At 36.5% G+C, this 18,426-nt stretch overlaps 1 protein-coding gene across 1 annotated transcript; it reads left to right on the top strand.

Annotated features, from left to right (window-relative positions):
* Window positions 1-5,027: 5,027 nt before the first annotated feature.
* Window positions 5,028-17,191, top strand: LOC107598894 (TBC1 domain family member 2B-like). Its single transcript, XM_016290334.1, has 9 exons — window positions 5,028-5,421; window positions 7,207-7,351; window positions 9,478-9,643; window positions 10,779-10,951; window positions 11,052-11,278; window positions 14,220-14,612; window positions 15,476-15,586; window positions 15,776-15,972; window positions 16,645-17,191. Exons 1-9 carry the CDS (start codon window positions 5,035-5,037, stop codon window positions 17,189-17,191), a joined length of 2,346 nt encoding a protein of 781 aa, XP_016145820.1. The 5' UTR covers window positions 5,028-5,034.
* The last annotated feature ends 1,235 nt before the right edge of the window (window positions 17,192-18,426 follow it).

Below are 18,426 nucleotides of genomic sequence, written 5' to 3'. Positions count from 1 at the left end.
AACTTAAAATGTATTAATATAATTATATTTATGTAAATATAAATGAAGTTTGATACTACACGATGCTTGAAAATTCAGAAAATTAATATAATATACAATATGTAAATTATTTAAGAATTATTTATTAGTTATTACAATGCTTCATCTATAATCTATAAAATAAATATTTGTAATGAATATAAAGAAATTCAGAAACTGAAGCCACATTTAAAATGTACAAAATAATATAATATAAATACATTTTAATATAATTCAGATGCATTTATATATTTATTTATATTTACTTTATTCTTTACATGTTTAAATATATCATAAATATTTATGTAAATATTAATGAATTTTGATACTGCATAATGCTTCACAAAAAAAATCACAAAATGAATATACAGTAATATACAATATATGAATTATTTAAGAATTATTTATTAGTTATTACAATACTTTATCTATAATCTATAAAATAAATATTTATAATGAATATAAAGAAATTCAGAAACTGAAGCCACATTTAAAATGTCCAAAATAATATAATATAAGTACATTTTAATATAATTCAGATGTATTTATATATTTACTTTATTCTTTACATGTTTAAATATATCATAAATATGTATGTAAATATTAATGAATTTTGATACTGCATAATGCTTCACAAAAAAATCACAAAATGTATGTAATATACAATATATGAATTATTTAAGAGTTTGTTAATTATTACATAAAACACAAATGAAATAGAATGTATTTACTTTATTATCTATAATCTATCAAATAAATAATTATAATGAATATAAATACATTTTGGAATTTAAGCCACATTAAAAATTTAATAATTTTTATATAATTTTCCTTATTTATGTATACTTATTTATCTATATTTTATCTACTTATTTTATACATTTTTGTGTGGTTTAAGTATCAACAGATCAACCAAGATTATTACACCATTTCTGGCTGAAAGTACTACATTGAATCAGTTTGATGGAAATCAGTGTCCCCAATGCCATCATGTTAGAGAGGTCGTCAGCGTGGCAGCACAGGATCGATAACTGAGTCATCAGGGTTAAAGTGTGTGTACTGTAGCGCTGTGGTTTTTGGTCTGATCTGTTCTCCCCACCCCTCACACGTGGGACAGTAGAAATAATGTGTGGCTCTGGTGGACAGGGTTTTCCTCAGACCTTCCTTCCAGTGTCTCTGCTGTATTTCAGCTGTCTGATCTGTCATAGTTTAGGGACTGTACTCATTTCCCTTGTTTGGTGTTAGTGAATCACTTACAACAACATATAAACAACAGTTTGGTATGAGATGGTTCACCCAAAAATGAAAATTCGGTCATTTACTCCTTGTATCATTTCAACCCCAATTGTCTTTCTTCCATGAGGCACAAGGAGAAAGAGGCCTTTCGTTTTTGCTTTAAGACTCTAGTTTGTGTGACGGTAGATACCTACATTCTTCCTAACTTCCTGTAATGTTGAAAACATGGAATTGTTCTTGTGACTAATAAGCCCTGTTTCAAAAAAACCTTCATCAGTCGTGCTGTGGAGGAGTTGCATTGAACGATTTTTCTGTTGACTGAGACAAAATCATTTCTACATACCGCATAATCTGACTTCAGCCGAATCAGTTTAGTGAATCATCACGGCTTTGAACTTTAGATAAATAATGTGGTTGATGGTTTAAAAAAAGACGAATGCTGATACACTTCCATCTTAAAAGTTTGGGGTTGGTAAGATTTTTAAAAGAAGTCTCTTAGAGTCACCATTTAATAAAAAAAAATACAGTAATATTGTGAAAAATGATTACAATTCTAAATAGCATGTGCTCTATTTGCATATGTTTTCAAATGTAATTTATTCCCGTGAAGCAAAGCTGAATTTCAGCATCATTACTCACAAATGACACACTTGTTGTTGAATGACCCACTTGAACCTCAGCAGATAGAGGCCAGAAGTTGAAACATGAAGGTAAACGGAAACTCGCACTTATCTTTGAGACACTGGAGGAATACAAGTCAGACAGAGTGACATTTCAGAAAGGTCAGACAGGCGTGTGTTTACAGCGGAGAATGTCAGAGTGACGGTTACGTCTGTTTGCTGCAGATATGTGTGCCAGCTTTAAAGATCTGAATCTTTTAAGACAACCACCACAAGAATAAAAGGAAAAACAAGCTACAAATAATTCGGCATTAGACATTAGCATTTAAATTATGCCTTTTAAAGGCAGAGTAAGTGCTTTTTCAAAAACACTTTAGAAATCTGATTCGGGCCGAATCGCAAAACAAACTTGTAGCCAATCAGCAATAAGGGGCGTGTCTACACGTGATGTGGAGGAGAGCGTGTTCAGTGCATGGGACGGACATTAGCTGAGCCAGCGACAGAAAGATAGAGATGACGGATAAAAAACAAAAGAGGAAAGGAGAGCGTGTTCAGTGCACAGGACGGACATTAGCTGAGCCAGCGACAGAAAGATAGAGATGACGGATAAAAACAAAAGAGGAAACCGTCTGCGGAACGATAAGGCAAGAAGTAGGACCCGTGTAAATATCGGATCAGTTTTCCAGCACTGGAGAGAACTCAAGGAGCGGAGGCCTGCGATCGGACGCCGAGGTTGCTTTGTTTCTTCTCAATAGGATGAGTAACACCGTGTCTGCAACAGCTAAAGTCTGTCTACACTGGACGCGCTCAAACGACCGTTGAAAACCATTTGAAATGTGTGTCAGCACGTCATAAATCGAACCCGGCAGCAGTTTTCTGTCGGGATTTGTTGCGCCGCGCCGCTCACATCCGTAGACACGGTGTAACATTGGTTTTGCTTTGTTTCACAGAACTAATCGTTGCCTGGGTTGCGTACGTATATGTGGGGCGGAGCTATCAGAATAGGGGCGTGTTTGTTTTGGTGATTTCAAATATCAACACTGGCTACCAGAAATCACTTACCCCACCTTTAACAATAACAAGTAAATAAATAAATAAATGCAATATGCTAGGTTGTATTTTAATATTTGTGACCCTGGAGCACAAAACCAGTCATCAGTAGCACAGGTAGCCTATATTTGTAGCAATAGCCAACAATACATCGTATGGGTCAAAAATATCGATTTTTCTTTTATGCCAAAAATCATTTGGATATGAAGTAAAGATCATGTTCCATGAAGATATTTTGTAAATTTCCTATATATCAAAAGTAGATTTTTGACTAGTAATATGCATTGCTTGGAACTTCCTTTGGACAACTTTAAATGCAATTTTCTCAATATTTTGATAGTTTTTTTTTTTTTGCATCCTCAGATTCCAGATTTTCAAATAGTTGTATCTCTGCCAAATATGGTCCTATCCTAACAAACCATACATCAATGAAAAGCCTATTTATTCAACTTTCAGACACAAAAATTGATTTTGTGTTCCAGGGTAACATTTTGTTATAGGCTATTATGCATGGCTTGCTTATTAATTTGTTTTCCAGCTAATGAACGATAAAAACAACAGCCAATCACAATCTACTGGCTTTAAAGAGCTGGAAAGTTATCGCGCGTTGTTGCGATAGTTATCGCTATCGTTCTTGGTGTGAACGGGACATAATACCGTGAATTGACTGTTTATGCAAAATAAACATTGTTTAAATTGTTGCCATTTTAATATGTGTTACTATGACCGTTTTTCCGACCGTGAATAAAGCAGTTTGTAACCTGACAGATGTGACCTTGAGGAAAGCTCAGAGAGCGGCTGTGGTGCAGGAAGCCAGTGTTTCCCGCTCTCTCATCTCTGATTAACTGTTGGCGGCAGCCATGGCGACCGCAGATATTTCGACGATGTGGAAACACACAGTTTAACCGGTTAAAGTGAACGTTTCATCACTCTGACAAAGTGTGAAGCTGAACATCAGATACGGAGGCTCCGCTGTAAGTATGTCAGACTTTCTGTCGGTGGTTTCAGTCTCGTGAGCTGGATCTTACAGTGCTCTCTTCACATTGGCATCTCTTTCATTCTCAATCTCTGTTGTAGTAGTTTAGGGGTAGGCCTATTATTTATGTGTCAGGAATCTCTCAAAGTCAGCTGATGTGACTAATATGTACATACACATTTATAAATTCAATATATTATTTCATTTCCATTTAGTTTGTTGAAGTATTAAAATAATTCAAATTAAATCAAACTAAAAACTTAATAAAAGACCTATACAGACATAATAAATTCAGACATAATTTAACAAATTAAAATAAATACAAATAATACAAATCAAACAACAGTAGTTTGTCAGTAATCCTAAAAAATAACACTGAGGCAAACACACATGCTAAAAAACAACAACTTACTTACACATAGTAAGAAATGGTTATAAAAACTGAAACAGAAGTGAAACAGGTAGTAGGAAAGAGGAGAAATAAAAAGCGATACTTATACTTATATTTTAATAATAATATATTATAACTATTTCTGTTGTTATATAATGTTTTGTTTATTTTAATATATTATAATTATTGCTGTTGTTATGTAATGTTTTTGTTTCTTTATATATATATATATATATATTAAACCCAGAGAGGATATTATATATTAAACAATGCTCAAATATGGTAAATAAATATAGGCCTATATGTACTGTAAATTATATAAATAATAATAAGTGTTGTTTGCACAGTAATATGAAGTAATAGCCTAATTCTCAAAAGGTTAAAGCCTTGTGCGACAGAACACAAACCTGCATATTAATGCATCTATCCATTTTCCAAACCATTTTCCAAAATATTACATTATATTGTTTTTAGTTATATTTATTATTATTGTTATCATTTTGTAATGTGTTGTTTTATAAACTACTATATCATTTTAATTATATTTTTCAGCTATGAACCAAAAACTAAAATACAAAATCATTTTTGGCCGGATCTCGTGCTAATATCCCACATTAAACCATATTTCAAGTAGATACACTGGTGTTAGCGCAACATTTCCCACACTAACGACAGTAAAACTACATGTCCCATCATCCTCTGCGGCAGCAGCGCGAGAATGGGAGTCACGTGACCTCACGCGGATGGAAAGTTTGCGTCCGCTGATAGAGGAGCGGAAAGTCCAGAGAAAGATGCATGAAGAGGATGGCAGCGCTGCCAATCCCAGCAGGAGCTCCCGGATCCCGGCGGCCAGGTCTTTCGATGTGTCCGACTGCGATGGCACGAAGGAGCAGAGCGCCAAATTATGCGGCTACCTGAACAAACTGACAGGGAAAGGGCCACTGAGAGGCTTGAAAACGCGCTGGTTTGTGTACGACCCCAGGAAATGTTACTTGTATTATTTTAAGACTCCTCAAGACGCCCTTCCACTGGGACACATTGAAATAGCGGACGCTTGTTTCAACTATGATGTGGAGGTGGAAGAGGGGCTTTTTGAGATCCACACCGAGGGGAAGGAGTTCCTGCTGAAGGTATATTGATATTATGCATCTGCCTATACGCTAATAAAAACCAAATGCATGAAACCGTTTTCCATAGAAAGATTAACTGCACTGAATTTATTAGCTTCATATCGAAAGATGATTATCTTAGTGCATTTTAATATTGTGAACTAACTGGAGTACTTGCAACAAGTGGTTACAGACCATCCTTATACTGTCAAAAGCGTATTTTAATGTTTGAGCATAAATTCATATTTTCCATTTTAACTTATGCATGCACGATTTGGTCATGCATGCATATTTTCACTCCTTTTTCCTATTATCAGGGTTATTATAGTTCAAATTAAATGGAAAAAAAAAAAATATATATATATATATATAAAGACATATTAAACAATACCAATATATATCAGGGTTATTATGATAAATTATGAATATTATACTAAATATTAAAAATGTATTTCAAAAATATGTTATGAAAAAAAGTATGAGAAATATACTGAAATTAATCAAAACAAATCAAAATGATAAAGAACAACAAAATTGTTATTAAAATGAAAACTGAAAATATTTTAAATATTGTATTTTAATTCATTTAATTTGATTGTTTAATGTAAATTGTATATGAATATGTATATAAAGTGCAGCTCTTAAAATGATCGTATAACATTGCGGATGACAGATTTTTTAATATTTATTTAAGGACACGTACTGAGATGGGAATGTTTCTTTACACAAAGCACACTGGCTCAGTCATTCAGCTGTTGTCAGGATACAATATAACATTCTGGACTCATCAATGCTCTAAACATCTTGCCTCATGACTGGAAAATGTTGGACTATAACACAAGATTGCTGTTGTAATTGCACAAGCTCTGCAGTAGTTTGGTCTTCTCGCTGGACACAGAAAGCGGTTTATCAGATCTGAATCTGTTTAGTAATGTAAAAGGATGCCGCTTTCTCAACTTCAGGTTCATTTTCTAGAAAATGTATTTCCCACTGCATGTAGTTTCGGGCCCTCATGACGCTGTGGTGTAGCTATTTGTGATCAGGATCTAGGCTGAAGGGAATGTCTTCAAACAGATCGTCAGACTGGCGCAGTTCCCACATGCCTGTACTGACTGAAGATGAGCCGTGTATAATATATATATATATATTAGGGCTGTCAAATGATTAATCGCGATTAATTGCATCCAAAATAAAAGATTTTGTGTACATAAAATATGTGTCTGTACTGTGTATATATAAATACACACACATGCATGTATATATTTCAGAAAAATATGTTATGTTTATATATTAAATACATTTCTATATATAATATAAATATATACATGTAAATACATGTAGATATTTTCAAAATATATACTGTATGTGTGTACATTTATACATACATAATATACAAAGTACACATATTTATTATGTAAACAAAAACGTTTATTTTGGATGCGATTAATTAAATGTAAAGATTTTCAAAGGCATGTGAATCCAACATGAATAGTATGTTTCTAAAACCTTGTATTCTAAACTAGATTAGTATTTTTTTTTCTTTATTGTGGAGACAGTCGTTGACTATTTATTAGTGTTTAAAGCTTTTTCTGTTTTTAAATATATTTTGTTTCTCACAGTTAAAGAGCAACTTCATCACCGAACCGTAAACTGGAACTGAGAACGAAACAAGCATCATGATTCTCAAAGGGGACAGTCACTTTCACACCTGACCCTGTTCCTCCCTAGACTACTGTTATACCACAAAACAACAGCAAAAATAGAGCCTTGGTTTCACACTACTTTTCTTTCCCTTTCTGCGTGCAGGCGCCCAACAGGCAGGTGATGCATTATTGGCTGCAGCAGTTACAGCAGAAACGATGGGAGTTCTGTAACATGTCCGGCCACCGAGACAGCTGGTGCTCCCCCACCCCGTGTTATCCACATACGGGCCTGGTGGCCAAAGATGCAGGTGAGATGTATGGAGAAGTGAGCAGACCGTAATGAACACACAATGCACTGAAAGAAAGAATGATAAAAATCAGCTGTAAACCTTAAAATATTTTTTGGTCTTGCTCAAATTGCATGAATATTAGTTCTGTCAGGACCACTATCGTCAAAATGATAGATACTTAGCATAAAGTTTGGTTTGGCGGTATGGTTCTGTTCTGGGCAAAAAACCTCCCTGCCCATCCATGCAGCCTGTCATGAATGAGCAGGGAGAGCAACAATAATAACCCCCCCAGGGTTAACAGAACAGAACAAGGCAGATATCATTAATGTACTCAATGATATTTAAGTGTAACACTTTATTCAAGATAAAGGAGTCTGATTAGCAAGGAATATCAGAAAGCTAAGTCCTGACTGTGGCACCAAAGTACAACCAATAAGCCTAAGCTACGGTGTGCCTAGCAAACCAACATGTTACTGAACGACTAGCCTTAAACAAGATGTTGAAATCAATGTTTTTCTTGATTTCTGTTTCCTTTGAATGATGGACTATAAAGGTTCTTTAAAGCCCCAGACAGTTTTGTGGTTTCTGCTGTATGAGAATAGCTGTAGCATTTAGTATTATTTTAGAAGTCAAAAAGGCAGAACCAAAACAAAAAGCCAGTGTGCTTCCTCCTTATTACAGTCAGTTAGCAAATCATGTTTAATTAACAGAAACAAATGTACCTGTGATGAACCTCTATGCAGTAGTCATTTAATTAAATTAATTAATATCGTTGTTACTGACCTTTGTAATGATAACAATAGTAAAGTAAAGCTAAATTATAGTACATTTTCTTGGTATCACATTAATGTTTGTCCCATTTAATGGTAGTACAGCTATATTTAAAATATAGATATGAGTCTGCATGATTATTATTGCACTAGAGTCTAAGAGTGATTTATGTAGTGGTTTCTGATATTTCCAAAATACTCTATTTTCATTATATGAAGATTATAGCTCAGCATATAAACATACTGATTTAGTGGGGTGTTTTAATCGAATAGTTCACTCAAAAATCTAAATCTGCTGAGAAATTACTCGCCCTAAGGCCATCCAAGATGTAGATGAGTTTGTTTCTTCATCAGAACAGATTTGGAGTAATGTAACATTACATCAGTTGCTCACCAATGGATCCTCTGCAGTGAATGGGTGCCGTCAAAATGAGAGTCCAAACAGCTGATAAAAACATCAAAATAATCCACACCACTCCAGTACATCAATAATATCTAGTGAAGGGAAATTCTGCATGTTTGTCATAAACAAATGTATCATTAAGGGGTTTTAACTTTAAAACATGACTTCCGGACAAAATACAAGTCCATAATCCATAGCAACGCAATGTGAAAGTCAACCGACATGTTTGTTTAGAACTGACCGCATATTAATACACATATATGCTGCAAGATAACTAACAGGGATAACAGGGTTGACAATTTATTTAGACATTACTAACCTTGTACATGGAACTACAAGGTGATTATTAGAAATAGTTTATTGCTGATGTTTCTATAAATATCTGCTTTACTATAATCAATTATTTACTGTACAAAATCACAGTAACAGGGTTGATCATTTAAGATTGTCCACTATGGGCAAAAATACAAAAACACAGAGATTAACAACAGAGAAGACATTTGTCTTTGCACAGTTCACTTCTTAAAAGAATGCAATTTCAAAAAGTATAAGTAATTGTTGTTTAATTTAATAAGGGATATTTAATTGTAACAGGGTTGCATAACCTGGGGAAACCCCTTTAATTTCTTTTTAAAAATGCGTTATGTAAATTTATGTAATCTATGTATAAATCATAATTTCACATTTATTTTAATCAGAATCTACATACAGTATTTATTCATACAACAAACTGTCAACCCTGTTACCACTGTTAGTTGGAAAAACCCCTCAAGAAACATTGATGAGAGTTGATGAAAATGTTTTTGTTGGCTATTTATGAATTAAGTCATTATTTTAGCATATGTTAATGAGGGATACAAAAGGCCTTTTGTAGGATGAAATTACTTGTTTCTCTTTAGTGCAGATTTACTGTGACTGTTGAGAAATGCAAATGAACACTGATAACTCAAACTGTGACTGTGTTGATTTAGAAGCAATGCTCTGTGAGAAGCCCAACGAGAGCATGGAAAGTGTTCGGAGTGACTTTGCTGTGGAGATGGACAGTGATGGGCTGGTCGGGCTCCAGTCGCTGCGTAACCCTGTGGCACAACCCAACGCAGCTCTCAACTCCCTCCGACACTGGGGATCTGAGATCAGGTAGGAGGCTGGGAAACTCGCGCTAGGATGGACAGCTATTGGGCATCATTTGGCATCAAGGTTTACTTTATTTAATTGAAATCCTGCATGTAGAGCAAGTATTATGGGGTGTGTGTTTATATTTATTTATTTATTCATAATTTAACTCTTTTAATGCTTTAAAACTGTGGACAAAAGCTGTTGTTGTTTGGTCTGGTAATGTGAAAATCTCTATAGAAACCTATATAGAAACTATTAGAAACCTAATATTAGAAAAATCAACAGATTGATTATCAAAATAAGTGCTAGTTGCAGCTTAAGTACATTTTAATGAGAAAAGAATGTGCTCTTTCAAAATATTGTCTTAATATTATATTAATATAATACAATTTATAGAATTATCTGCTTTCAACATTAGCCTAATCAGACTGAACCATATAAATAAATAATAAAAGTAATAATAATTTTGGCAGATGCAACTATAGTCTGATAACTGACAAGTTATACTGTAAATCCCAATTAGTATTTTGAGTATTGTGGTTGAGACAGAAGAATTTGTCACTTTTAATACTCTTTATTTATGCATATCTAATTACAAATGGACAAAATTACAGGTACATCTGTATCTTGATTTAGAATTGTTCATGTTTAACTACTTTCCCAACTGTTGCCATGTGTGAACTCTTTTTCAAACTTTCCAAAAGACTTAGGACGCATCTGTTTGGATAACATAATGCTGAAGTCGGCCAGACTGAATCTGGGTTTCAACAAAGATAAACAAACTAAAATAGCTGGAAATTCTACAGCAGCTCCATGTTAGCTTTTAAGGGGCTGGCAATAGAATACTTTGACCCTTTATGCAAATTAAAGAAGACTTATAAATGTTATGTGAGAGAGGTTAAAAAAACGTAATCGCAGAACATGCTGACAGCAAGAAAAATGTAACATGTATGCCATATTATTACATTTAAGTGGAATTTCTTTACCATCTCCAGGTTTTGAAAGAACTCTGACAACATTTGACAACAGTATTAGCAAGTTCAGTCTTTGGCAATATACTGTGGTTAAGTTAATACTGTTACACATTACATGAATTTTGCTTCTCTGTACCTATATTGCATGATAACATTTCCTTGTTTCTCCCACCATCTATCAGAAATAGCATGTCTCACCTGCGGGCCGGCCGAGGAGGAGAAAACAGGCGCAGTATGTTTTACACAGCCAGTAGTGAGGACTGGGAGATGGTGGATCCTCCAGCCAAAGACACACCAGAGCACAAACCTCCACCTGACAGCCAACACCGGGAAAGCCCATCTCACCTTCAACGATGTAAGATGATCGTTCAGACATTTTAATGACACACAAATGATTCAGTGAAACTGAAGGCCTCTGAAACTGTGTCTGTCTTGTCACTCCTGACTGCCCACAGACTCCATTGGCTCAGCATTCACGTTTGACTTCCGCAGCCCTTCGAGAATGAAACGGCCCTTTCACATGGGCTCTGGGAAACCCAGCCGCAGTGCAGAGAGCTCGCCGGTTGAATTTAACGGGACGAAGACCTCCGAATTGCAGCTCCACATTCAAAGCCAGCAGGAGGAGATCAACCGCCTGCAGGAGCAAGAGAACCAGCTCCGAGAAGAGCTCGCCGGTCAGAAGGTACAATATGAGTAAATCAGGTAGGGACTAGGGGTGGGTGATATACCGGTAGACACGATCTAGGTTTTGGACTATCGTCTATCGTGGTTACATGCTCACGTGATGTTGCTGTGCTACGTGGTCATGCAAATTTATTGTTTGCATGCATTTGTAAGCATTGCGGTTTGAAAACAAATGATTTTAAGCCATTGAAACGTAATCAGCAGCGAAAGAGAACTCAGTTTCTGAGCGCTGTCAGAGAGGTGTGTGCACATGAAGACAATGCACATAGAGCGCGGGAGTTTGAACGCTTAGTTTGAGTTGTTATTTTTGCCGCTTTATAGGCCTTGAACGGTTAAATACACACTTGTATGTGTCAAAATGCCCGTTTTTGCAATTATCCTCGTAAACACAACAATTTAGGTCTTAAATGAAAGCAAACAGCTGAGAAAGAAAACATGTGTAACAGTATATTGGATCTTTGCAGCTCTTAAAGTGACAGCAGTCTAATATTCCTGCTCTTTGTCAATCATGTTAATCAAATGACAAAAGAGAGAGAATCTCTCACTGTTCTTGACTTAATCACTTTTGTAACTTTAATAAGAAGAAATATGTATTTAGTGTACACTGTGAAGAATATGCAGTGTTTTTATACATTTGATTACTTTATTGTTTTTTGTGCTATTGCTTGTAATTATTTTTTATTCTTATTTAATCGCTGACTGTTTACTTGTCCTCAGTGAGCTTGAGTTTAGGTTTTGTTTTGTTTTAAATTTAGGCTAGTATTAGGTTTTTTTTGTGTGATATTGACACTGGTGACAAGAATTATGAAATGTCTATACTATCAAAATTTGGATATCATAAAGACCTTATTTAAAGCAAAGATAACTATATTGTGATATGTATTGGTACCATGAAATACAAGTACTCATTTTGTGATGTAAGATTTTGGTCATATCGCCCACCCCTAGTAGGGACCAGTGTTTTTTTTGAGCCATTAAGACACTCTTAAGTTTCATCCTCGAAGGTCATAAACTGTATTTTATTTTTGTGGTGTGTTTAAGCAAGCTGGTGTTAGTATAAAATGTTAATTTGCAATCCCATCCTGCAATTTTGTCTGCAATTATTTTATTTCGAGTTACATTTTTTCCCCATGTTGTACCATGCTGACATAGCCTTACTGCAAAGGCAGGCAGCAGTTAAAAAACTGATTTTTTTATAGGGTGTTGTTTATAGCGGTTTGCTAATAGTTCCTCATTCCTTGTAGTACTCATACATGGGGATTTCCCATGTGCAAGTGAATGTTGACACAGTGTCTAAATATTCTACTCATCCTCTACATTTATAATTCAAAGACTTTTCTTATATCTACCTTCAAGTTTTGGTGCAGTAAGCCATTTCTTACATCAGCCGTATATTTCTGTGTACTTTTCTAAAAGGTATCAGCACATCTTAAGCAAGGGCCTTGAGAACCACAAAATGGGTACTGTTGTTGTGCTTTTACCTTAAAAGTTCCCCTTTTGCCCTTGGCTGTGCTTTTAACATACTAACAACTCTAGATAATGATTCTGTATAACATATAAACAATACTGTGTTTATTCATAATTACAACATTATTGATAATATTTTATTAACATGTTTTCTTTACGATTTGCATATTCCCCCAAAAAATGTGTTCAGTTACTCACTAAGTTAGGTGTGATGAGACTTATTGACTGAAAATACTGTTGTGTTTTATTAAAACATGCTGAAAAACTTACTAAAAATTTAATTGTACAACTTAAAAAAAAAAAAACAAGCTCAGAAAAGTATCTATCAGAAATGAAAAAAAATGTTTGATCCAAAGACAGCAAACTGAGCAATGGGTCTTTCTATGACTGAAAATACTGTTGTGTTTTATTAAAACATGCTGAAAAACTTACTAAAAATTTAATTGTACAACTTAAAAAAAAAAAAAACAAGCTCAGAAAAGTATCTATCAGAAATGAAAAAAAATGTTTGATCCAAAGACAGCAAACTGAGCAATGGGTCTTTCTTTGAACCTGCATTTCAGTTCCTTGTCATAGTTCAGGTTGCATCATGTGCAGACTTTTGAAACTGGTCAATTGAATGTTTGTACAGAATAATGGTTAACTTTATTTGATCTCCAGGTTTCTTTTTTGTTATATCAGTTTGGTGATAATTCACCAGTCCATGACAATAAATGACATTTGATAGCTGAAGGTTATTAAAACCTTTCTCCAAAATGTTGATCTGATTTGGTAAACAATATACCTAATACAAAACCAAACTATTCTAGGGTCAAAATGTAACACAAATTACTTCATCCCAGACTAGCCCCTGACTTATTTTGACCCCAGTTAAGAGTGCTACCAAAGCAAGTGTTCTTGATATTTATTGTGCCAAGCAAAGTAAAAAACGAATGAGTAATTTAGTCGATCATATGTAAAGACAAGTGCCAGCTGGTTCTAGTGCAGGGGGGTAGCCAACCCTGCTCCTGGAGGCTACGTTTCTGTAACAGTTCTGCTCCAACACCCCTGCCTGTTAAGTAATTCAGAACACATTGATTAGTTGGTTCAGGTGTGTTCGATTAGGGCTGGAGTTGAACTCTAGAGCAGGGCTGGGCAACTTCGGTCCTGGAGGGCCACTGTCCTGCAGAGTTTAGCTCCAACCCAAACCAAACACACCTAAATTAGCTATTTAATGTCTTCAAGATCACTAGAAAGCTACAGGCAGGTGTGCTTGATTAGGGTTGGAGCTAAACTCTGCAGGACAGTGACCCTCCAGGACCAGAGTTGGCTACCATTGTGAACTTTGACCTCAGGAATTGAAGACTAATCAATGACTACAAAGGATCCCCATTTTGCTTGATCAGTTGGTGTTTTTGAGTAGTTTATCCGTGTAATTGATCTACTGAACTATCTCAGAGGCTTGAGCTTCACACAGTATTCTCATCTACCAGGAGTTGGTTCGTCTTCTCCAACAAACACTACGTAGCTCCCAATGCGATTGGCGTTCCACAGTGTCTCCAGGGAACATGGGGCTTCACAGTCATAACCAAGCTGCGAATGAGGTGGACAAAGCCCTGGCAGAGCGGGACACCCAGATCAAAGACCTTTGTTGGCACATGGAGAAGCTAGCCTTGGAGAAGGAGAGTCTTCAACAGGAGTTAAAGAGGTTGAAGATCAAAGTTGGGGAGATAAATGAACAGCTGGGGATGCTCATGGAGACCATTCAGGCCAAGGACGAAGCCATCGTGAAACTTTCCCATCAGAGTGGTAATGAAGGAACCCAGTCGGCTGAATGCAACTCACCTAGTGCAACTAGGGAACAACAAGAGTTGGACATCCTGAAGGTAGCGCAAGAACATCCTAATATATGTACTAATCATTATATCTGAATATGTATATAAATGTGTTTGTAAGATTATAAATTATTGGGAGCTTAGGGTGAAACATATCTGACATAGGCAAGAGTTGATTGCAAGACTAAGGCATAAGACTAAGTCTAAGCCCAAAACACTGCACAATTTTAGCAATCCTATAAGATCACTGCATGTCACACTATGCGACATGGATCTAATAAACTTGGCTACGACGTGTGTAGACTGTACGATGATGACACCTATTGACTCGTATGCTATGACGCACATTACTATAGAAGAATAAAACGTCATCAGCATGAGCTAGTGGTAAACAAAAGAGCATGATAATTTACACTTTAGCTGGGAAAAAAGTGGAAATGGTGAAAGAGGAAGGGATAAGAGCTTGAGGTAAGCAGTTTTATGTTTTAGCGCCATGTCGCTTTGATTTCATGTTGCATTTTCATTGGTTGGTCACGTGGATCGTACCAGCAAACACACTGTGCGATGATCATGCTGTATCGTAGGCTATCTTTGGTCGCAAGACCGTGACAACGTCCGTATTTGAACCTCTCATTGTACGACACAGGACCACCGATTAGGAGCCACTATCACAGAAATTGCCACGATTGTTTCAAGATGCCAGTCTTTCGGCTGGGACAGCTGAAAATCGTGCAGTGTATTTAGGGCTTAAGTCAAGTCTCGAGTCTTTTATCTCAGGACCAATTAAAGTCTCAGATACTTTTGGTAGTAGTTTTCTATATATTGAAGTTTAGATTTATAAACAATTAATGACTGTTTTGTACATTATTTTTGGTGTCTCACATACATCTTTTTGGGGTTTTACACTTTTCCAGGACCGCCTTCAGGGCTACAAAGCCCAAAATAACTTCTTAAACAAAGAGATTCTGGAGTTGACGGTCTTAAGAAGAAATTCTGAATCCAGAGAGAAAGCACTTGAGGCAAAGGTCTGTGACTTTAGCTACTCTGCATGCAAACCACCCTGGATGTTTTTGTAGATTCTTTCTTATGTGCCATGTTAGCATTTCCTTTTCCCTAGCATTCCAACCTTTGCAAGGTTGCCTGTGCATGTTTTTGATTGCTGAGGAATCATTTTTGTTCTTCACATCTTTTTTCCTTTGCTGTGTGTTCTACAGTGCACCAGTTTAGAGGCCAAGCTGTGTCAGGTGGAGAGTAAGTACCTGGTTCTACTACAGGAAGTGAAGTCTCCTGTTTGCTCCTCTTCAGAGCAGACCCATAGTGGAGAGGTCATCACCCGCTTACTAGAAGATGCATTACAGGTGGAGAGTGCAGACCAGCAGGAACACCCTATCCTCAAACCCAATGCTGTCAGGTATCATTTTACGAAAAATAGTATTTAAATGTGTATACCTCCCTAGTGCATCTAGATAATTTATGCAAATTCAGCTGCAAAAAAGTTGGCCATCCTTTAACATATCAACATGTTTTCAGTATTCCGGAATTATTAATTTCATATGCAATTGGTCATAACAGAGGTCGTTTACATATTGCAGTCTTAAAGGTACAGTAGCAAAAAATTCTGGTTTAATTGTAAGAGCCTGGGAGAAGGTAGACATGGTCATGCAGAAGGAAAATTCTGATTGTTGGTACAAGAAACCTTGTCTAACATTACAAGTGTAGGTACTTGTAGGTAAAAATAATACAGAATTCTAGAATATGGCCACTTCAAACTTTCTGTTACCAAATCAAACTGTACAACTTGCTCGGTCACCATCCAGTTTGACTTTTCTTTTGTTTACTTTAATTTTTGTGCTGCCACACTTCTGAAGATTCCATCTTCAAGCGTGTTTGGTCTTGTTAGTGTTCTTCAAATGCTGCTTGACTACAGGAACAGGATGTTTTCCTGGTTCTGCAGAACATGTCATGCTCTTCAACAAGTTGCTTATTACTATGAAATTTGGCCTTATTACTTTGAAGATTGCTCTTTTGTTACAAATTGCTTGTAAACCATATAACCTGTGATACTGTTTTCTTTCTCATTTAGTGAGTATGATATCTATGGCTTCAAAACTGTCCCAGAGGAGGAGGATGACGAGGAAAAACTTGAAGCAAAAAAGAGAGCGCTAGACCTGAAGTCCCTTTCCCTGACAGACCAGGAGACCTCAGTTAGAGTAAAGTGGGACAACTACCTGGCCATCACCATGAACAGAGAGATGGTTCGATCTCCAGAGCTTAAGGCGCTGATGCGAAGTGGAGTTCCCCATAACCACCGTTCCAAGGTGTGGAGCTGGTGCGTGAACTTCCATGTGAAGAAGATGCGTGAAGACGTGTCAAAAGACTATTACCAGAACCTTCTGTCCACGGCGAACGAAAAACCAAACCCGGCCTGTAAGCAGATAGAGCTGGATCTTCTCCGGACGCTTCCTAACAACAAGCACTATGCTTCTCCTGACTCGGATGGCATCCAGAAACTCCGGAACGTGCTGCTGGCTTTCTCCTGGAGGAATCCAGATATCGGCTACTGCCAAGGCCTCAACAGGTATCAGATTCAAGCGATTCCATCAGCTCTCAAGTTCATTCTTAATGTCTAAACCAGTGGTCTCAAACTCAAGTCCTGGAGGGTCACAGCTCTGCACAGTTTAGCTCCAACCCTAATCAAACACACATGATCCAGCTAATCAAGGTCTTCAGGATTACTAGAAACTTCCAATTTATTCATTTTTGTCTTAAGTAATAGTTTATATAACCACAATACAGATGACATGAGATTACTACTAATCTAAAATGAGCATTGTAAATCCTCAGACACTTAGATAATAATATATTTAATAATTCACTTGCGCTCTTTTAGTATGAAGTTTTGTCCAAACTGCCGAATGAAAGCAGAAAACATCATTAAAATAATTTCTGTTATGACAACTCTCGGAGGGATTGACATGGTAATGTACATGACAATGTTAATGTATTTGGTCTTGGTGGAATAGATCTGCTACACTGCTGCTGCGGCAGAGCAAGTACCGAGACTTGCTACTGCCAATACATCCACAACATGCTGCTGTGAGCACCTAAGAAATACTGCTGCTGCAAATATGACATACATGAAATAACCCCCATATAGCATACATGAATCACCTCGTAGCAGATTTATACAGGTGGAGCTGGGGAAGGTGGAGGGTTTCTGAAGCACGCTGCAAACTGCTACAGCGAGCACTAGTCATATATTTGAATGTTGAGCAGCGAGCTCATTGGCTACCGATACAGGAGCGAACCAATCAGCTGTGCCATGTGATAATGATGTCATAGTTCAGATTGAGCTAGACCTATCGGACTGCGCCATCTAGAGTTTCATGCCAGAACTCTGTATTTGGTTTTGGTATGTTTGGTAGTTCTGAATCAGAACTGGTTCTCACTTTTCAACCATAGCATCATTGCTATTGCTATATCATGTATTTTAGGCCATAGTTGTGTAACCACCCAGAGCTTCAAAAAAATTGTACAAACCCCCGCAATGTTTTCTATGAAGTACTGAGCTCTTATCACTAATGTCAGAAAACTTATATAAATGTTTAAACTAAAATGTATGACTAAAAACTAGGGCTGTCAGTTTAACGTGTTAACTTAATTAAAGCTGCAGTCCGTAAATTTTGCCTCTTTGTCGCCATCTCTGTTTGAAAACCTGCAATTACAGCTGTTTGCGGAATTATCTTCCTTGTGTGGGTTGTGCACCGGCACGGCTCCAGCGCGGACGAATCTAATGTTTTGAGGAGTATGTGTGGCAGTCAGTCACCGCACCGGTGTGGATACTGTACTTCGGAATCACAGATTC

The sequence above is a fragment of the Sinocyclocheilus grahami genome, unplaced genomic scaffold (genome assembly GCF_001515645.1).
Source record: "Sinocyclocheilus grahami isolate Dianchi unplaced genomic scaffold, SAMN03320097.WGS_v1.1 scaffold257.1, whole genome shotgun sequence".
Taxonomy (NCBI): Eukaryota; Metazoa; Chordata; class Actinopteri; order Cypriniformes; family Cyprinidae; genus Sinocyclocheilus; species Sinocyclocheilus grahami.
This window is presented reverse-complemented; position numbering and strand designations above follow the sequence as displayed.

Excerpts from the sequence above, each read along its gene's own strand:
- LOC107598894 (XM_016290334.1), top strand. The coding sequence starts at position 5,035 with ATGGAAAGTTTGCGTCCGCTGATAGAGGAGCGGAAAGTCCAGAGAAAG. Across the intron at positions 14,613-15,475 it reads AAGAGTTGGACATCCTGAAG|GACCGCCTTCAGGGCTACAA; the intron begins GTAGCGCAAGAA and ends ACACTTTTCCAG. Across the intron at positions 15,973-16,644 it reads CTCAAACCCAATGCTGTCAG|TGAGTATGATATCTATGGCT; the intron begins GTATCATTTTAC and ends TTTCTCATTTAG.